The following is a 23186-nucleotide window of genomic DNA, read 5'->3' as shown; positions in this document are numbered from 1 at the left end:
GTTATAAAATAAATAATAAATGTGCAAATATGTGATACCTAGAAAATAAGATATACAAAATAAAAAAAGGGATGAAAGAAGAGTAGTATAGAAGGGCACAAAAGAAAGAAATATAGCATGAAAGACAGACTAAAAGAATATGTGATGAAAGACTGATGAGTATGAAAATAAAAAAATATATGTGAAAAAATTACTGTAACAAAAGACCCTGTCCCACAAAAAGATAGGGGTACGAGAGACCCCCAATAGCGGGGGTATAAAAAAAAAAAAAAAAAAAAAAAAACCTAACCTAACCTAACCTAACCTAACCTAACCTAACCTAACCTAACCTAACCTAACCTAACCTAACCTAACCTAACCTAACCTAACCTAACCTAACCTAACCTAACCTAACCTAACCTAACCTAACCTAACCTAACCTAACCTAACCTAACCTAACCTAACCTAACCTAACCTAACCTAACCTAACCTAACCTAACCTAACCTAACCTAACCTAACCTAACCTAACCTAACCTAACCTAACCTAACCTAACCTAACCTAACCTAACCTAACCTAACCTAACCTAACCTAACCTAACCTAACCTAACCTAACCTAACCTAACCTAACCTAACCTAACCTAACCTAACCTAACCTAACCTAACCTAACCTAACCTAACCTAACCTAACCTAACCTAACCTAACCTAACCTAACCTAACCTAACCTAACCTAACCTAACCTAACCTAACCTAACCTAACCTAACCTAACCTAACCTAACCTAACCTAACCTAACCTAACCTAACCTAACCTAACCTAACCTAACCTAACCACTGAGACAGCAGTCGCTTGACGAATGGAACAGGAGGTATGTAGAAGGAACGACGGCTTCGGTGACGAGGATGTTCTTCCCGGACGCCGTCTCAGCCCACCGCGTGCTCCGCAGCATCGAGGTGGACACGGTCTTGGTTCAGCTCTTCACGGGGCACGGGGGGTTCTCTGAGTACCTTCACAGGTTCAAGCTCAAGGAGGACCCCTCGTGCTTCTGTGAACCGGGCGTGGACCAGACCGTGATCCACCTTGTGGCCCGGTGTCCCGCATTCGGGGGACTCCGGCTCGACTTCGAGTGCCGGTCTGGTGTTCAGGTCAAAGAAGACACGATACCCTCCCTGATAGGCGATAAAGCTACTAGGCAGGATTTTGTATATTATTGTAAAACAATAGTTAAAAAGATTATAGAAATAAATAAAACCTAGGTATAAGATAAAAGACTGTTATAAAATAAATAATAAATGTGCAAATATGTGATACCTAGAAAATAAGATATACAAAATAAAAAAAGGGATGAAAGAAGAGTAGTATAGAAGGGCACAAAAGAAAGAAATATAGCATGAAAGACAGACTAAAAGAATATGTGATGAAAGACTGATGAGTATGAAAATAAAAAAATATATGTGAAAAAATTACTGTAACAAAAGACCCTGTCCCACAAAAAGATAGGGGTACGAGAGACCCCCAATAGCGGGGGTCATTAAAAAAAGAAAAAAAAAAAAAAAAAAAAACCTAACCTAACCTAACCTAACCTAACCTAACCTAACCGCTGGTCCGCCGTACGCTCCCGAGCAGAACGCACGCTCCCACGTGGCCTAGATCGCTCAAAATAGATCGATAAATCAAAAAGTGTCAGTAAAAGTGCTCGAAAATTAGTGAAAATAGTGTCAAAAAAAGCGCGTTCACAGCCCGAACGCTTTGACACCAAAAAAGTGTAAATTGGACATAATTTGGATTTTTAAACACAAAAACAAAAATTACAGTGAGCAAGTAAGAAAAGAAAAAATTAAAACGCTGCACGATTTTCAGTGGGAAATCGTGTAACGGCAACTGTGGCGAGGTGCGCCGTACCAAGGCCTCTCGTTTGACACCTTTTTTGGATTTTTACGACCACAGACGGAGGAGCTGCAGCCGAAGTAAGGGAATTCCAACTGGAAAACATAAAGAAAACCGGTTGGAACCTTACTTCGAGAATACCAGCGAACATCCGGGGCCTTTTAAGGGTCCGAGGACCGCGGAGGTTGCAGCCGGGAGCCGGGAGCGACCTGGACTTAGCATAAGTAAGATAGCCGCCGAGTATTACACGCATTTACAAAGCGTAATATTAAATAAATAAAGTGGTGGGTAATTACATTTTCTTTTTAGCCCACCACAAGGTTAAATTCCCTTTATAAATACTAGAAATTAAAATACTCGGCGGCTGTCACTGGGAGTGAGGTCTTTTTGACCTATCCCATAGTTTTAAGATTAGCATTATAAGTAGAATTAGACAATAGTTGCTGTTTATAACAAAGCACCTTAATAAAAATAAGCGGACGGTAGAAGGTAAAAAACATAAAACCGAGCCAGATTCGCGCCGCCGCGGCCGTAGCAAAACATCTGGTGCGCGCCTGAGCGCCGCGGAAAGGGATAGACCTACCGGGCGGCGCAACCGTCTCTCTCGCACGCGCACGCTTTGTCGTGCGCAGTTGCCGAACTTCGGGCGCGCCCCTGCGGCCGCGGGCGAGGTCAGCGAGCCGGGAGACGTTGCCGTCCGCACCGCGCGAGCGACGCGCCGTGCGTAGCAATAATAATTAATATTACAGGGAGTTAAACGGCGCGCCGCGCGGGGTAATAAATTTTACGACCGGTCTTTGTTATAGACAGCAACTGCAATAGAATAGGGGCCCTATTGCCTTAGTTTAAGAGTCTTTTTGCCTTGTTGCACTAGAGTTAAGTTGACATTATTGTTTACATTTTTAAATTTGAACTGTAAGACTAAGTATTAAATACTTTAAACTTTTAATAACGGACGAAGTATATAATACTTCAATTTTAAATTAGAACAATTTAGGACTAAGTATATAATACTTTAGAAATTTTTAAATTTTTAAATTTTTAATTTTGATTTTAATTTTTAATTTAGAACATTTTAATTATTTACATTTTTGAATTTTAAAATTTTTAAAATTTTTACACTTCAGACGAGTACCCCTACCATGTACCGGACCCCCACAAAGACCACCGACGCGGGCGAGGTGAGCCAGGCAGGCGCCAGCCAGGCGTGCAGGGTGAGCACCTCGCCCATTAAGAGCGTCCGGAGGAGTGTGGGGGAATGGGAGGGACAAGGGAAGAAGCCCAGGACCTCTCCCCGCAGCGTCGCGCCGGCCGTCAAACCGAGGACGCGTGCGGTGCCGAAAGCGGTGGAGCCGACACCTGCTCCTGCGGCGGCCGGGCAATCCCCGAAAGGGGACAAGCCGGCGTCCGCAGATCGAGTGAAGGAGGCGCGAGCGTGCCTAACTAAGGCAAAACTGCACTTGGGCAGCTCGCGCAACCTGAAGACCGAAATAAAGGAGCAGGTAATCAACGCGATAAATCGGCTCTACGAGCTTTACAAGGAGGCGGAGCTCGCAAACAGGGGACGAACCCAGGACCCAAAAGGGGGTCCAGTAGAGGAGCCGGCGAGTGGGGCAAACCGGGTGGAAGTAGAAGTAAAGGACCCACCCGCAAACCCCCCGCCGGCGACCCATTGCGAGCTCCTAAAGAAACTAGAAAGCCACGCGAGACTCCTTGAAGCCAATACCAAGGAATTGGAGGGCTTGAGGGAGTCTCTCGTGGCTACAAAAACAACAATACAAGAAAAGGGGAAGCCTCCCGGCACGTACGCGAGCGTGGCGGCCGCCCCGGCAAAAAGGCCGCCACCGGGGTGCGAACCTAAGCACTCGGTGGCGGTCTCGTCGGGGACCGACACGGGCGAGCAGGTTCTGGGCAAAATTCGAAAGGCCCTAAACGCCACCCAGACCGGCATAAGGGTCGACCGGATCCGCAGGGTGCGGGACGGTCGGGTCATCCTGGGCTGCGGCTCAGAGGTCGAGCTGGAGAGGGTGCGTGAGGGGCTGAGGAGGGCAGGCAAGGACCTGAACCTTGCAGAGGTCAAAAACAAGGACCCACTGGTGCTGCTCAGAGACGTAATGGCCTATAATACTAACGAAGAAATAGTAAAGGCCATTAAGACCCAAAATAAACACCTGCTGGTCGACGTCTCTGAGGAGGATCAGAGGGCGGAGGTAAGGTTCAGGAGGAGGGCGCGAAATGTGCAGACGATCCATGTGGTCATGCGCGTGTCGCCTGCGCTCTGGGGACGGCTGACGGCTGCGGGCTACATGCACGTGGACCTCCAGCGAGTGCGGGTGCATGATCACTCCCCGCTAGTCCAGTGCACTCGGTGCCTAGGTTACGGCCACACCAAACGGCATTGCGCGGAGAGCGAAGACCGCTGCAGCCATTGTGGTGGCCGGCACCTACGCGCCGAGTGTCCGGATCGGCAAGCCGGGAAACCTCCCGCCTGCCGGAACTGCCGACTAGCTAAGGCAGACCGGTGGGACCACGGCGCATTTGACGAAGACTGTCCTGTGCGGAGAAAGTGGGACACCATAGCACGGGCGTCCGTAGCCTATTGCTAAGGGCGCCCAGGTGACCCACCGCACTCTCCGCGCAGGGCACCACCAGTACCGCGTGGCGCAGCTAAACCTGCAAAGGTCCAAGCTCGCTACTGCCGAGCTGATATGCGAAGCGCCGAAGAGAGGCTGGGCGTTCGCATTGGTCCAGGAGCCGTATATCGGCGCTATTGGCGAGATGAGGCACTACCCAGGGACAAGGGTGGTACAATGTGTCGCGCGAGGCAACGGGGAGGTTGTCAAGGCGGCCATTGTGCTATTCGACGACACTATCGATATCACTCAATGTCCCCAACTCACGTCTGGCAACGTTGCTGTGGCCAGGCTGAGGACTGGGGCTTGGGAGATAGGGGTGGTGTCCGTCTACCTGGAGCCTAATACGCCCGTCGGACCATACCTGGACCGGATCGGCTCGGCCGTGGAGGGCTTGGGGACTGCCAACGTGGTACTGGGTGGCGACGTCAATGCGCATAACACCTGGTGGGGTAGCCGGTCCACGGACCGAAGGGGGGAGGAGGTCGCAGCCGCCCTCGACCAACTGGGAGTGCACGTGTTGAACCAGGGGTCTGAGCCGACGTTTGATACGTATCGGGGCGGTAAGCATTACTCCAGTCGCGTCGACATTACTGCTTGCTCGACCACCCTGCTCGACCGAGCGGTGGGCTGGAGCCTCGTGGACGACATATCCTCGTCGGACCACAGGGCAATTGTGTTCAATCTGAAGTTTGAGAGGTCCCAAGGCACGGACGTCAAGCGGACCACACGGCAGTACACTACCCGTAGGGCAGACTGGGGCGAGTTCCATCGAACTGTCGCTCGGCTGCTATCGGATCGCTGTCTGACGCCTACCGAGGTGAATCAGATCACCGAAAAGGGGGCGTTGGACAGCACGGTCGGTCGGTATGTGGAAACCGTGAGGGACGCTTGCGAGTTGGTCCTGCCGAAGGTCTCCAAGCGGAAGAGGACGGAATTGCCCTGGTGGTCCGAACAGCTCTCTCTCCTCAAGGCGGATGTCTTGAGGAAGAAGAGAAGGATCAGGGCCGCGAGGCCGGCTCGTAAGGAGCTGGTCTGGCGCGAGTACTGCGACGCGAAGGAGGCATACCGCCTTGAGGCGAGGCGCGCTCAGACCCATAGCTGGAAGCGTTTCTGTGAGAGACAGGATCGCGAGACCATGTGGGACGGGATCCACCGTGTGATGCGTCGCACGGAGGTGAGGCGAGAGGACGTCCCCCTCGTCCAGTCAGGTAAAGTGCTGGACGCAGCGGGATCAGCCAGGTTGCTGGCGGAGGTTTTCTTCCCGGAGGACGACCCCGGGAAGGACAATGCGGACCACAGAACTGTAAGAGCTAAAGCCGATGAAGTCAATTCGGGGGACCATGATGGAACATGCGACCCCCCGTTTACGATGGAGGAGCTCCGATGGTCCGTATCGACCTTCAACGCCAAGAAGGCACCTGGCTCTGACGGACTCACCGCGGACATCTGCCGTGCGGCCGTCGCCGTGGACCCCGTTCTGTACCTCGCGCTCTCCAACCGGTGTCTCGCGCTTTCCCACTTCCCCACGAGATGGAAGGAGGCAGTGGTCGTAGCGTTGCGGAAGCCGGACAAGGAGGACTACACGCACCCGAAATCCTACAGGCCCATCGGACTCTTGCCGATTCTCGGCAAGGTCCTTGAGAAAATGATGGTCCGTAGGATCCGGTGGTACACTGCACCGTATATCAGTAGCCACCAATACGGCTTCATGCCGCAGAGGTGTACCGAAGACTCCCTGTATGACCTGATCCAGCATCTGCGAACCCGGCTGAAGGAGAAGGAGATCGCAGTGCTGGTATCATTGGACATAGAGGGAGCCTTCGATAACGCCTGGTGGCCTGCTATACGGTGCAGACTGGCAGAGACTCGCTGCCCCGCGAATCTGCGGCGTCTTGTTGACAGCTATTTTAGCGATCGCAAGGTGTCCGTACGGTACGCGGGGGCAGAGTGGGCCAGAGAGACCACCAAGGGGTGCGTGCAGGGATCCGTAGGCGGCCCAACCTTCTGGACCCTCCTCATCAACCCTCTCCTGGAGGAGGTGGCAAAGACCGGGACACACTGCCAGGCGTTCGCAGATGACGTCGTGCTGGTCTTCTCGGGGCAGAAGGCCCAGGACATCTCGAGTCGGGCCAACGCCGTTCTCGCCCATGTTCATGAGTGGGGGGTCAGGAACAAGCTGAGGTTCGCACCACACAAAACCAAGGTGATGGTGCTAACCAACAAGCTAAAGTTCGACTACCCATTACTGAGCATGGGAGGTGAGCCGCTTGGCCGGACTGGGGAGGTCCGGATACTAGGCCTCACAGTTGACGATAGGCTCACGTTCAACAGTCACGTGAAGAACGTGAGCAAGAAGGCACAGGGCCTCTATCGTCAGCTGTGCAGGGCTGCGAAGGTATCTTGGGGTCTGAACTCGGAGGTGATCAGAACGATGTATCTGGCGGTGCTGGAGCCGACGATTTTGTATGCAGCGAGTGCATGGGCGCCGGCGGCTAGGAAGCTGCTGGTCCGCAGGCAGTTGGGCGCGGTCCAGCGGGGCTTCGCGCAGAAGATCGCGAGGACCCACAGGACCGCGTCCCTGCACTCGGCCCTTATACTTGCCGGGTTGCTTCCCCTGGACCTTCGGGTCCAAGAAGCAGCCCGCTTATTTGAAATAAGAAAGGGTCATTCCCGGCAGGTGGTAAAGGACCGAGACCTGGAGGTACCGGTCAGCTACCTGAGACTACCGCACCCGTCTGGTCAAGTTGGTGTGGAGTTCTCCTGTCTGGGGGAAAGTGCGGAGGAAGTCCGACTTGCCACCGCGGCTGCCGATCTGGTAATTTATACCGACGGCAGCCGCATAGAGGATAAGGTGGGTGCGGCGTTCTGCGTCAAGCGGGGCGCCGTAGAGTCATACACAAAGAAACTCAAGTTGGGCAACTTCTGCACCGTATACCAGGCAGAGCTGCTGGCTCTAGCTGAGGCAACAGGGTACGCGGCCGGCGAGTCGGCGCAAGTCTGCGCCGTATTGAGCGACTCGCGGTCCGCTCTCGAAACTGTCGCAAGATCGGACACCCTCCATCCCTTAGCGTTAAGAGTGAAGGAGAATGTAATGAAAGCGAGAGAGAAAGGGAAGGATGTAAGGTTGTTCTGGGTGAAAGCGCACGCGGGGATGGAGGGGAACGAGAGGGCGGACCAGCTGGCCAAGGAAGCGGCCCTGAAGAGTAAAAGACGACCAGAGTACGAGAGATGCCCTGTTTCATTCGTCAAGCGGCAACTGAGACTGGAGTCGCTCGACGAATGGAACAGGAGGTATGTGGAAGGAACGACGGCTTCGGTAACGAGGATGTTTTTCCCGGACGCCGTCTCAGCCTACCGCGTGCTCCGCAGCATCGAGGTGGACGCGGTCTCGGCCCAGCTCTTCACGGGGCACGGGGGGTTCTCTGAGTACCTTCATAGGTTCAAGCTCAAGGAGGACCCCTCGTGCTTCTGTGAACCGGGCGTGGGCCAGACCGTGATCCACCTTGTGGCCCGGTGTCCCGCATTCGGGGGACTCCGGCTCGACTTCGAGTGCCGGTCTGGTGTTCAGGTCAAAGAAGACACGATACCCTCCCTGATAGGCGATAAAGCTACTAGGCAGGATTTTGTATATTATTGTAAAACAATAGTTAAAAAGATTATAGAAATAAATAAAACCTAGGTATAAGATAAAAGACTGTTATAAAATAAATAATAAATGTGCAAATATGTGATACCTAGAAAATAAGATATACAAAATAAAAAAAGGGATGAAAGAAGAGTAGTATAGAAGGGCACAAAAGAAAGAAATATAGCATGAAAGACAGACTAAAAGAATATGTGATGAAAGACTGATGAGTATGAAAATAAAAAAAAAAAAAAAAATATATGTGAAAAAATTACTGTAACAAAAGACCCTGTCCCACAAAAAGATAGGGGTACGAGAGACCCCCAATAGCGGGGGTCATAAAAAAAAAAAAAAAAAAAAAAAAAAACCTAACCTAACCTAACCTAACCTAACCTAACCTAACCTAACCTAACCTAACCTAACCTAACCTAACCTAACCTAACCTAACCTAACCTAACCTAACCTAACCTAACCTAACCTAACCTAACCTAACCTAACCTAACCTAACCTAACCTAACCTAACCTAACCTAACCTAACCTAACCTAACCTAACCTAACCTAACCTAACCTAACCTAACCTAACCTAACCTAACCTAACCTAACCTAACCTAACCTAACCTAACCTAACCTAACCTAACCTAACCTAACCTAACCTAACCTAACCTAACCTAACCTAACCTAACCTAACCTAACCTAACCTAACCTAACCTAACCTAACCTAACCTAACCTAACCTAACCTAACCTAACCTAACCTAACCTAACCTAACCTAACCTAACCTAACCTAACCTAACCTAACCTAACCTAACCTAACCTAACCTAACCTAACCTAACCTAACCTAACCTAACCTAACCTAACCTAACCTAACCTAACCTAACCTAACCTAACCTAACCTAACCTAACCTAACCTAACCTAACCTAACCTAACCTAACCTAACCTAACCTAACCTAACCTAACCTAACCTAACCTAACCTAACCTAACCTAACCTAACCTAACCTAACCTAACCTAACCTAACCTAACCTAACCTAACCTAACCTAACCTAACCTAACCTAACCTAACCTAACCTAACCTAACCTAACCTAACCTAACCTAACCTAACCTAACCTAACCTAACCTAACCTAACCTAACCTAACCTAACCTAACCTAACCTAACCTAACCTAACCTAACCTAACCTAACCTAACCTAACCTAACCTAACCTAACCTAACCTAACCTAACCTAACCTAACCTAACCTAACCTAACCTAACCTAACCTAACCTAACCTAACCTAACCTAACCTAACCTAACCTAACCTAACCTAACCTAACCTAACCTAACCTAACCTAACCTAACCTAACCTAACCTAACCTAACCTAACCTAACCTAACCTAACCTAACCTAACCTAACCTAACCTAACCTAACCTAACCTAACCTAACCTAACCTAACCTAACCTAACCTAACCTAACCTAACCTAACCTAACCTAACCTAACCTAACCTAACCTAACCTAACCTAACCTAACCTAACCTAACCTAACCTAACCTAACCTAACCTAACCTAACCTAACCTAACCTAACCTAACCTAACCTAACCTAACCTAACCTAACCTAACCTAACCTAACCTAACCTAACCTAACCTAACCTAACCTAACCTAACCTAACCTAACCTAACCTAACCTAACCTAACCTAACCTAACCTAACCTAACCTAACCTAACCTAACCTAACCTAACCTAACCTAACCTAACCTAACCTAACCTAACCTAACCTAACCTAACCTAACCTAACCTAACCTAACCTAACCTAACCTAACCTAACCTAACCTAACCTAACCTAACCTAACCTAACCTAACCTAACCTAACCTAACCTAACCTAACCTAACCTAACCTAACCTAACCTAACCTAACCTAACCTAACCTAACCTAACCTAACCTAACCTAACCTAACCTAACCTAACCTAACCTAACCTAACCTAACCTAACCTAACCTAACCTAACCTAACCTAACCTAACCTAACCTAACCTAACCTAACCTAACCTAACCTAACCTAACCTAACCTAACCTAACCTAACCTAACCTAACCTAACCTAACCTAACCTAACCTAACCTAACCTAACCTAACCTAACCTAACCTAACCTAACCTAACCTAACCTAACCTACCTACCTACCTACCTACCTACCTACCTACCTACCTACCTACCTACCTACCTACCTACCTACCTACCTACCTACCTACCTACCTACCTACCTACCTACCTACCTACCTACCTACCTACCTACCTACCTACCTACCTACCTACCTACCTACCTACCTACCTACCTACCTACCTACCTACCTACCTACCTACCTACCTACCTACCTACCTACCTACCTACCTACCTACCTACCTACCTACCTACCTACCTACCTACCTACCTACCTACCTACCTACCTACCTACCTACCTACCTACCTACCTACCTACCTACCTACCTACCTACCTACCTACCTACCTACCTACCTACCTACCTACCTACCTACCTACCTACCTACCTACCTACCTACCTACCTACCTACCTACCTACCTACCTACCTACCTACCTACCTACCTACCTACCTACCTACCTACCTACCTACCTACCTACCTACCTACCTACCTACCTACCTACCTACCTACCTACCTACCTACCTACCTACCTACCTACCTACCTACCTACCTACCTACCTACCTACCTACCTACCTACCTACCTACCTACCTACCTACCTACCTACCTACCTACCTACCTACCTACCTACCTACCTACCTACCTACCTACCTACCTACCTACCTACCTACCTACCTACCTACCTACCTACCTACCTACCTACCTACCTACCTACCTACCTACCTACCTACCTACCTACCTACCTACCTACCTACCTACCTACCTACCTACCTACCTACCTACCTACCTACCTACCTACCTACCTACCTACCTACCTACCTACCTACCTACCTACCTACCTACCTACCTACCTACCTACCTACCTACCTACCTACCTACCTACCTACCTACCTACCTACCTACCTACCTACCTACCTACCTACCTACCTACCTACCTACCTACCTACCTACCTACCTACCTACCTACCTACCTACCTACCTACCTACCTACCTACCTACCTACCTACCTACCTACCTACCTACCTACCTACCTACCTACCTACCTACCTACCTACCTACCTACCTACCTACCTACCTACCTACCTACCTACCTACCTACCTACCTACCTACCTACCTACCTACCTACCTACCTACCTACCTACCTACCTACCTACCTACCTACCTACCTACCTACCTACCTACCTACCTACCTACCTACCTACCTACCTACCTACCTACCTACCTACCTACCTACCTACCTACCTACCTACCTACCTACCTACCTACCTACCTACCTACCTACCTACCTACCTACCTACCTACCTACCTACCTACCTACCTACCTACCTACCTACCTACCTACCTACCTACCTACCTACCTACCTACCTACCTACCTACCTACCTACCTACCTACCTACCTACCTACCTACCTACCTACCTACCTACCTACCTACCTACCTACCTACCTACCTACCTACCTACCTACCTACCTACCTACCTACCTACCTACCTACCTACCTACCTACCTACCTACCTACCTACCTACCTACCTACCTACCTACCTACCTACCTACCTACCTACCTACCTACCTACCTACCTACCTACCTACCTACCTACCTACCTACCTACCTACCTACCTACCTACCTACCTACCTACCTACCTACCTACCTACCTACCTACCTACCTACCTACCTACCTACCTACCTACCTACCTACCTACCTACCTACCTACCTACCTACCTACCTACCTACCTACCTACCTACCTACCTACCTACCTACCTACCTACCTACCTACCTACCTACCTACCTACCTACCTACCTACCTACCTACCTACCTACCTACCTACCTACCTACCTACCTACCTACCTACCTACCTACCTACCTACCTACCTACCTACCTACCTACCTACCTACCTACCTACCTACCTACCTACCTACCTACCTACCTACCTACCTACCTACCTACCTACCTACCTACCTACCTACCTACCTACCTACCTACCTACCTACCTACCTACCTACCTACCTACCTACCTACCTACCTACCTACCTACCTACCTACCTACCTACCTACCTACCTACCTACCTACCTACCTACCTACCTACCTACCTACCTACCTACCTACCTACCTACCTACCTACCTACCTACCTACCTACCTACCTACCTACCTACCTACCTACCTACCTACCTACCTACCTACCTACCTACCTACCTACCTACCTACCTACCTACCTACCTACCTACCTACCTACCTACCTACCTACCTACCTACCTACCTACCTACCTACCTACCTACCTACCTACCTACCTACCTACCTACCTACCTACCTACCTACCTACCTACCTACCTACCTACCTACCTACCTACCTACCTACCTACCTACCTACCTACCTACCTACCTACCTACCTACCTACCTACCTACCTACCTACCTACCTACCTACCTACCTACCTACCTACCTACCTACCTACCTACCTACCTACCTACCTACCTACCTACCTACCTACCTACCTACCTACCTACCTACCTACCTACCTACCTACCTACCTACCTACCTACCTACCTACCTACCTACCTACCTACCTACCTACCTACCTACCTACCTACCTACCTACCTACCTACCTACCTACCTACCTACCTACCTACCTACCTACCTACCTACCTACCTACCTACCTACCTACCTACCTACCTACCTACCTACCTACCTACCTACCTACCTACCTACCTACCTACCTACCTACCTACCTACCTACCTACCTACCTACCTACCTACCTACCTACCTACCTACCTACCTACCTACCTACCTACCTACCTACCTACCTACCTACCTACCTACCTACCTACCTACCTACCTACCTACCTACCTACCTACCTACCTACCTACCTACCTACCTACCTACCTACCTACCTACCTACCTACCTACCTACCTACCTACCTACCTACCTACCTACCTACCTACCTACCTACCTACCTACCTACCTACCTACCTACCTACCTACCTACCTACCTACCTACCTACCTACCTACCTACCTACCTACCTACCTACCTACCTACCTACCTACCTACCTACCTACCTACCTACCTACCTACCTACCTACCTACCTACCTACCTACCTACCTACCTACCTACCTACCTACCTACCTACCTACCTACCTACCTACCTACCTACCTACCTACCTACCTACCTACCTACCTACCTACCTACCTACCTACCTACCTACCTACCTACCTACCTACCTACCTACCTACCTACCTACCTACCTACCTACCTACCTACCTACCTACCTACCTACCTACCTACCTACCTACCTACCTACCTACCTACCTACCTACCTACCTACCTACCTACCTACCTACCTACCTACCTACCTACCTACCTACCTACCTACCTACCTACCTACCTACCTACCTACCTACCTACCTACCTACCTACCTACCTACCTACCTACCTACCTACCTACCTACCTACCTACCTACCTACCTACCTACCTACCTACCTACCTACCTACCTACCTACCTACCTACCTACCTACCTACCTACCTACCTACCTACCTACCTACCTACCTACCTACCTACCTACCTACCTACCTACCTACCTACCTACCTACCTACCTACCTACCTACCTACCTACCTACCTACCTACCTACCTACCTACCTACCTACCTACCTACCTACCTACCTACCTACCTACCTACCTACCTACCTACCTACCTACCTACCTACCTACCTACCTACCTACCTACCTACCTACCTACCTACCTACCTACCTACCTACCTACCTACCTACCTACCTACCTACCTACCTACCTACCTACCTACCTACCTACCTACCTACCTACCTACCTACCTACCTACCTACCTACCTACCTACCTACCTACCTACCTACCTACCTACCTACCTACCTACCTACCTACCTACCTACCTACCTACCTACCTACCTACCTACCTACCTACCTACCTACCTACCTACCTACTATAGATAGAGCAAAGCGGAAAAACTCGGGGCCTACGAGAGGCCAGAGAAGGGAGCCAGGAAAAAACTCTACCTAACGATCGCAAGTCTCACTCCTGCTCGGCAAGGCTGCCGCTGCTCATTGTTCTTGTGCGTCGTTTGCTCTGTGTACATAATAAATATAGTTTCGAATTGGTCCGGACCTTTTAGTTAACTATCATGTACATCTGTGTTAAACTGACTGGTCGCTTGTGGGCTAATAATATTTTGTATAATATAATGTAATATACGTATTTTATATATACGCTATAAGGGAACTATATTTGCGGGGCGCTTGTGCAAATTACGCGGTATAAAATATTATGTAGCTTCAGTTTGTTACAACAGGAAAGAGAATAGTAAGATAAGAAGACAAGGGCCAAGGAACTCACCATGTCAGCATTAATTCCTTATTCTCAGAGTCCTGAGAGCAGCGCGGAACTCAATTCTCGTTCTAGCACTAAATGTCTGTTTTACAGTACAAAAAACACACGCGGCGTGGATGCGGTTAGTATTAAGGTTTGCGAAACAATAATGGTGGGCGGAAGAAAGTTTTGTCGCGGTTTCTACCCAGTACGTCAATGTTGCCACTTCACTGCACAGCTTGTTTCCTCGGCGTATTGCTGCATGAGTGGGAAAAGGATGGGAACATAGGAAATGGCAAACTGATAGCTACATAATTATTTAATAAATTTCGAGTACGAAATATGAACGCCAAAAAGTAAATGTATTGATAATTAGAATAATTGTACATATAATACATATCACGGCGTAAACACTGACTCTATATATTAGGCGTAGGTTTGTCGCCGTCTTGATTGGATGTTTCATTTGATCTCTGTTCGAATTTATTAATTTTCTTTTCTTTTACGTTTATGTTGCCTAGTGGCGTCTAAAACAATATTTGCCGGACTCAATTTAGATTTTCGCATTCCGTAAATTATATTACAGAAAATTCACTAGACGGTGCTTACTTCGATATTGGATAGAACTACATACAGTTGCTGGCGACACAACTAGATGGCGTTATACTCAACATGCGTTGTGCGGAAGAGACAACGCTGTACAATATTTTTCGCTTTTTGATTGGCTGCAATTTTGTGTTATTTTTTTGGTTAAGTATCATATTCATAGTTTTAAGATTTCATATTGTCATCATCTCCACGGTCTACCAGCCCTAGGAATAAATTTCACAAAGTAGTATCGATATTGAACAAAATCGGGCACATCAATGCCGGATGTCTAATGGTGTCCTCCGTGATGAAAACATAAGAGTACGTTTGATATTTTCTATTTCCCTACCGGTCTCACCGACTGACGACTCGACCGGAGTTTGAGTTCCAGTAAGTAAAATAATATACAGCCAACAAATAATACAAAGCCAGACTAGAATCGAGATCAACAGGGTCTGCTTTCCCCGCTGATTCTCCCCAGCCCTTGGCCGTGGTTTCGACAGACACTTAAAAGATTTAATTTTAAGTTTGATTTACTAGTACAAACATATTTACCTTGTTTAATCATGCCTTGGATTTATAAATAATTAAATTGGACGACGACAGTACAAACATGCTGCTTCAAACCAAATTTAAATCAAATCTCATTTCTTAGGAGACGGGTTTCTGCTTTCTTATAAGATTTCAACGAATTCTGTATAATGCCTTATGCTTTTTCTCACTCACTTTGCGCGGTACAGTTACTGCAATACTATTGTCTTTAGTACCCCACCCCATTTTCAAAACAAATAATTTTTACAAAATGCATTGAATAATGGCGGTAAAGCGGTCTATTTTTTATCGTAGAAGCTGTTTGAAATTTAAATTAATGTTTTTTTTAAATGTAAGTAAACAGCCAGTAACAGAATTTATGGCTAGACTAGTTATGCTAATAATTATGCATACGCATGTCTGCACGCAAGCAAGCGGGAAGTTGTTTTGTTTCAACGTTGCATGTCAGCGTCCCATATATCTTAGTTCAAATCTTAACCAAAAAAACATAAACACAACAAATGTCACATAAATCAAAACACAGTAAAAAATTATTGAACCCTTGGAGGGGAACAGTACATCTCAAGTGGTGTTTGATCGTGGAAGCGTGGTATTGTTTCAAAGGACTTTTGTTTTTATAATAAACATTCCAATGCGCCCGCGTACCAGCCACAGCAGTTTAGATCTATTGCCCGGGAGAAGGAACCTGGCGGCGGTCGCGTTCACCAGCTACATAACGTACCAATTCGAATTTACATTATAAGTTCTAGTGAAGAACCAATTCTTTTCATTCTCGGAGCATCTTCAAAATTCACGCCACAACCTTTATATCGCCTCGAACCGGAAGGAAGTGTTGAACAAATGTACCAAAACATTAATGTTAAGTAGCGTTTAGCTATGAGTTGCCGCTCAACATTTTGTCTGTGTCCATAGTTCCATCATTATGTATACACAGTGCTTTGAATTCCACAACTGCGTTCTAACAGTAAACTCTTCTCTTCTTCTGACAGTAAAATCACATCCACTGTGTTCGGTTTCTTCTCTTCCTTCATCGCAAGCCATCTCGGGGTTTACTGTCAGTGGAATATGTACATATATTTATTTATGTATTATAACTGTGACATTTATTCACAGGTTCACTTGTTTTATACTAAAAATACACTTTGGTCATTGAGGTTGAATCTATTCGTACCTCGCACCAGAACGAACACATCGCATGCCAACTACCGGCGCTCCCTGCTCTCGTCCTACTGCTACCTGACTAGTCCTGGGAGATCGTACGGCTGCTTACGACCACCATCAGTGGAGTACCGACCTGCGGTGTAAAATCAGACCAGGCCTTCTGTCCACTACGCGCCTCTGGTTATGGTTCCCGATAGCTTTACCGTGGACGAGCTGGTCGCGGCCGCTGACCCGCGGAAATGAAACAACTACTAATGCTACCACAGTTTAATAATTAAACCAGACGCGTGACCTCGGTGCAACGTCCAGTCGCGGCTACTAACAAAACAAAGAGTACATTTTGGTACTTCAGTTCACTTCTCAATAAACACTAGAGCGAACAGTTAAAGTCTCAAAGGCGAAGCACGCTACTTCACGGGTGCGTCGCGCTCCTGCGCTGCGGCGGCGGAAGCGGCGGGGGCGGAGGCGGCGGGGGCGGCGGCAGCAGCGACGGGGGCGTCGTCACTGTCCCCCGTGCCCGCGAGCCCCTCCTCGTCGTCGTCGTCTTTGCCGTAGAGCTCTGGGTACTTGGCCATGCAGTCCTGCATTACACTGAACTTCTCGTAGCAGTCGCTGCCTTTGGGCTCCGCTTCGCTGCAATTCAATGTTTAGAGCATTAGGCGTTGCTTGTTCGTGACATTAAGTTCACCGCGGCAGGAGAGTTACGTCGCCAACTATTTGCACGAGCCGCCGGCGACGTGGCCGGATAAATAGGTTCTAGGGTTCCTTAAAATAATTGAATTATTTGTTGAAATTAAATAAATAGTACACTGAAGTTCACAAAACGTGTAGAGCCTGTTTCTTTGGAAACCATAACATCTGTAAGCATAATTTGACTAATTATTTTTGTGAGCGTCAACTATTGAGATTTGCGTAAGGATGTGTATGGGTCAGTAAATGTTAAATGATCGCCTGCGCGTGGGTGCAAGGTTGGTGAAGAGAGCCGGTGATATTGTCGGTCTCCCGGTCGTATGGACGGTGAAGTATGTTTTCGTTTCCGCTTCTGTAGGCCTTGTCATAAGAAAATTATGATGAAATGTCACCTGCCACACGGGAAAGAGATGCTACCTTCAACCAAAAAGTCCAAAGCGCTTTTACTACCAGGTAAAAATTTTTAAACAATATAAAAGTTTGGACTGTCAACAAACGCTCAGACGTTTTGCAAGGCCGACAACTTTAAGAGCACTTTTAGAGAGGGATTTCATTTAATGCAATTCGAGGTCTCAACAGCTATCTTTATAAATATAAATGAAACAGCCAGATGGAGCGAATCACAGTTTGCATGGTCTGAAGCAAGCACCGAGTTGCTGGAATTTATGTTTTGCAGAAATTTTATAAGATATGGGTTTGGAAAAATTGAAGCTGATAGTTGCCTAATCATAAAGAAAGTCGAACTAAAGAAGGTAATAATAACTTTATCACTTAGTAGTGGAGCACCGCTTATGCAGATCTCACAACAGTTTCTTTGACGAGCTCAGGACTAAATAGAAGATTACTACGAAACCCGCATCTTGTTTCTTGAAATTGTAAAGCGAAAAGACGGGTTCATTGCGATCAAGCAGGAGGAAGCGTTTCGGAATGGCAGGCTGCAATTCAATTTCGACAACAATTGAAAAAGAAGGCGGTCAGACGCGACAAGTGCTACTTCGAGAGGACCAAGTTCCATACAGAGAAGCTATAAATACTCCAATTTATTTAATGGCAGTAACTTGCCTAGATATTGCGGGTGGTGTAGTCTCCCCCGGCCTCTTGAAAACCCTACGAAAAGTGATTGGAGCACAATAAAACGAATTTACGATATCTAAAAAAATTGTGCGTGCATTTTGTGTTCCACAGTAATTATTATTTTTCAATTACAACTTGTAGAGCATATTGTCTATCTGGTACTTTACTTTTAAACAAGAACACCCCGCCACCACTCGCTGCTATAACAGTTCCTTTGCCTAAATAGGATAATGCTAGGTTACGCAGCAGTGTTGTTAGCGTTAGGTGCATTTGCGTTGACGAAAGCCAAATTGTGTCAATTGTGTTGTTTTGGATAATATTTCTATAACAGGAAATGCGCACTTCATTCAAGGACCAATATAATCCTTGACATCAGCAGGGACATACACAAGTTTAATAACTTAGTGTCTATAGAGCGTTGCGGCAGCACGCTGCGACGGGGGCACAACACTCAGCCGTGCGAGCTGCCCGACGTTAATAGTCACCTGTAGTGGAAACAGGAGAAGGCGTCGCGGAACTGCGGGCCGCAGGGGCCGGTGGCCATGCCGCCGAGACACGGGCAGCCCCAATTGATGGAGCCATCCTCGAGGATGAGGCCGGGCGCCGGCTCCGGCTCCGGCAGCGTGGCGCGCCCGGGCTCCGACAGCTCCGCGCGCGACGCGATCACGACCACGTCTTTGCCGCCGGGACCCAGCGCCAGCTCCACGCGCGACGTCATGCTGCGGCAGCGTGATCACGCATACTTTAGTACGAATCGAAGCAAAAAACGATTGAAATGTGTTCATGTGAGAGAGGAAAATATTTCCAGAGTCGTAAATAATGTAGGTTCAGATATGAAGTTGAACATTAGCGATGCGAACACGCGGCCCGTACGTGGAGCGGGAGTCAGAGCAGTGCCTGCAGGCAGGGCCCCTCGGCGCGCACGCGCAGCGCGGGCGGCGGCGCCAGCGCCAGGGCGGCGCGCAGCCGGCGGTGCGCCGCGGCGGGCACGCGCAGCAACGCCCGCCCGCCCCCCACGCGGAGCACGTCCACGGGCGGCACGCCGCACTCTCCGAACACCTGCTGGCCGGCTGCCGCCAGCGCACGCCGCACGTCCAGCTCCGGCGGCAGCTCCCCGCTCCTGGCGCACGCGACGCGTTACTATACTAGGGATTGCCTACTCACTTGCGGCTGCACGGGGCTCCACCGAGGCGGGCACTATGCGTCACAATTACCTGCGATAAATTAATTTCCTGAGATTACTGCCTGTGCCTGGTTGTGCCTTTTACAGCTTTAAAGTATGTGTGTTAACTCAAGAATATTAAAGTTTTTTGGTTGTGAATTGTTGTCATGATGTAAACAAGTGATATATCAAAGACTTGCTCAAACATCTATAAAATATTTATAGGAAGTCACTTCAAATTTAAGCTAGTGTCTCTTTCAGCTGTATGTCTACCATAGACAGGAGCATCCAAAAGTTTTAGTACAATTTCTATATGTAATGGAAAATTAAAACCATTTCATGTCCTGTGATGATGTTTTAAGATGTGGCAGATGCATTAATCTGGAAATACAGACAGGCAGTTCTAAAGCAGACTTTAAGGCAGAGGTGAGGGACTTCGTTAATGACCTCAACATTAAAATCAAGATTCATTAGGTACCCAAATCATAACATTTGAAGCAAATTGCATAGGCATTACATGGATTGCTTTAATGATTTCAAGAAAAAGGTAAATCAATATTTCAATCAACATTATTTATCATATTACAGTGCATGACAAACCCATGGCCTGCAATTATAAATGCATACATAGCTTACACAGAAAATTCAACTTAGTGTGATGAGGTTGGTGACAAAATGAAATTACTCTAAAGCATGAAAAGTACACAGCACATCCAGCAGGTACCAACAACCTGATATCTGCTTTAAACCATATTGGTATAAAGGTAAAACACGCCAAAAACAATAGTCCCCTTGAAGTCTATTTTCTTTAAAAGTTTTGAAATTTTGAACTTCTCTATGTGGTATACCTATTTCAACGGTATGCGTCAATTTGACGCACTCGCAATATAGACAAAAATTTGAGTAAACATGCAAAACCACACCAAGAGTAAATAGGAATGTACCAACAATAATTCTATCCGTTATCTATGTTATCCAATATCATCATTTCAAATAAAACAAGTGATAAACAAATGTTGAAAAGCAACTATAGAAAGAATGAAATGCAAAATATAAATTGAGTGCTAAGAGATTTTGTAGGTTTCAGTTGCTTAGTTCAGGTATTGAAAAAAATTATACTAGAATATTTTTTGAATATTATTGTAAACCTCAATTTTATACTTTTTGACAAATAGCCCTTTTTTCATAAAATTTTGCGTAAGGTAGTATTAGTGATGAGTGTTCGGGCTCTAAAGAGGATGATATTGATTTGAATTGATTTTTTCTAATATGATGTCCAGAGATGAATTCATGAGAATTCTTTGATTTCTTCAATTTGATTAAAAAAATGGAATGATCTAAACGTTTATGCACAGACAAATTTGCAATGATATCTGAAATTTGGAATCAATTTATAGACAATAGCCAATGCTGTTATAAACCTCACGAGAATATTTCAATAGACGAACAGCTGTTCCCTACTAAAGCCTAGCGTAGCCTAGAATATTACAATGAGACAAAGTTTGGAGTTGACCAGAAAAGATTATCTATTTCAGTTGGCCAAAGTATTTGCAGAAGGAGAAAAGGAAAAATACAAAAACATAGATTATAATCACCCATCACCTAGTACTTTGGGAGAATGCAAGACATGCTGAATTGGCTTTTGTAAAAAAAACAGGAGCAATAACATCTGCAAAATATGTGAAAAGGTTGTTTGTGGAAAGTGTATAAACAAAATTGAGTATTTGTGTAAAAGATGTGCAAAATAAATGCGGAATACTGAAATAATGTATAATATAATTATGAAATAATAAAAACTTTTTATAAATATATGTCTCATATTGTTATTTCCTACTTATAGTATATAAATACATTCTTTTCTAATTGTTGTTATATGTATTTGTTCATGCGTCAAATTGATGTTTTCATAGAGATAGGTATATGAAAAATGTTCATGAACCTAGTGTTAACATAATGGATATGCACCACACATACACAGCTCAAAAACCAGCTCTGCCTCTCACAGATTACTAGCAATATTTGTAATTTGCATGCAAAATAGAATCCAAGAAAATAAATCTTTTGTATCATATTAAACATCACCTAATAAAAAAATTGTATAGCATGTATTGCAAATTCCCATGTTGCAAGTAAATGAACCGCATGGCTCAGAGATATGGTCTGCTTAGGCTACGAATCTTTAAAGACGAAACTCCAAGAATTCATATTACATGAGTACATTGAAACTCCTTGTTGTTAGGAATGTGTAATTTACATTAGAATTGTGCTTACTTATTATTTTGCTGGACGAACAGCAAATTGAATGAAAATCATTACGAATTTACTGAAGTAGGTACACGCGGATGTATATAAACACTAGTTCATAGGTCTCGAAATTTCAGATCAACAAATGATTTCTCTAATCAATACTTTGCACGATTGCTATCCTTAAAAGCAAATAAAAAAAGCTGAAGCACATACGAAAAACTTACTCTATGCAATAGCAATTTTCTTGTGAATTCAAGCACACTTTTTTAATATTCCACCTAATTACGCAACGTACTTACAGTTCGACTTCCAACTCCAGATAGAAATACCGAGCACTCATTACAATGGCGACAGCCGGCAAGAGAACAGCTCGATTTTATCAACGTTAGAATCAGGGACACTAGCGGTCGTAGTCCGAAGCCGCAAGCTGCACGACCGCAAACTACTTAAGCTTTAGCGACTTTTTGAGGTTATCTTTATTGACAGCCGACTAGACGCAACAAGGTGTCACCGACTTATGTCAAAGAATCGGACTTTGTGTCTATGACGTTTGCTCTTTTTTGCTTTTTCTCTGTTGATGTTATTGCTGTTAGCCCTAAGGCTATTACAGCTTCATCGGTACTGAGTTCACAGAGCGGAAGGGTCCGTGACGTTTGTGATCATGTGTTTTTTTTTATATAGCCCCTGTACAGGGCTTTACATTTTAAATATAATTCCATAATCATTTATACCACAATTCTCTAACACATATCACAGTTTCTAGCTTTTGCTTTTATTAATACCATGTTGTTTATTTCCTTATGTTATAATCGTTATCACATTTTTCACAGCAAGGTTTTTAATTTATTAGATTATTTCTTTTTGTATACATATTTCTTTTATTGACAATATATTTTTTTGTTTTATTTGCATTTTACCAAAGGATCATTATAATTTTCATTCAATTTTTATAACACATTTTGTCATTTTCGTTTTAGCCCATAAGCAGCCACTGTAAGGCTTCCTTCAAAGATTTCAATGGAGGGATATATCACAATCCCCACGCCTGGCACGTAAGGTTAGCGATCGATAATATTTAACACACAATATTTAATAGTCATT

General features: G+C 46.2%; 1 protein-coding gene across 3 annotated transcripts; it reads right to left on the bottom strand.

Moving 5' to 3' along the window:
* Nucleotides 1–17164: 17164 nt before the first annotated feature.
* Nucleotides 17165–22672, bottom strand: LOC137919789 (mitochondrial intermembrane space import and assembly protein 40). Of its 3 annotated transcripts, XM_068762982.1 has the most exons (4): nt 22385–22667; nt 19841–19890; nt 19162–19395; nt 17165–17545 (listed from the first exon to the last, which is right to left on the bottom strand). In XM_068762982.1, exons 3-4 carry the CDS (start codon nt 19392–19394, stop codon nt 17320–17322), a joined length of 459 nt encoding a protein of 152 aa, XP_068619083.1. In that variant the 5' UTR covers nt 19395; nt 19841–19890; nt 22385–22667; the 3' UTR covers nt 17165–17319. The 3 variants fall into 3 exon arrangements, with proteins under 3 accessions (XP_068619083.1, XP_068619082.1, XP_068619084.1); XM_068762981.1 differs by lacking the exon at nt 19841–19890 and having other exon boundaries at nt 22385–22672; XM_068762983.1 differs by lacking the exon at nt 19841–19890 and having other exon boundaries at nt 19162–19796; nt 22385–22670.
* Nucleotides 22673–23186: the final 514 nt, after the last annotated feature.

This window comes from Battus philenor, unplaced genomic scaffold (genome assembly GCF_028537555.1).
Source record: "Battus philenor isolate CCGP_79_NKW_IND1 unplaced genomic scaffold, ilBatPhil1.0.hap1 SCAF_17, whole genome shotgun sequence".
Taxonomy (NCBI): domain Eukaryota; kingdom Metazoa; phylum Arthropoda; class Insecta; order Lepidoptera; family Papilionidae; genus Battus; species Battus philenor.
This window is presented reverse-complemented; position numbering and strand designations above follow the sequence as displayed.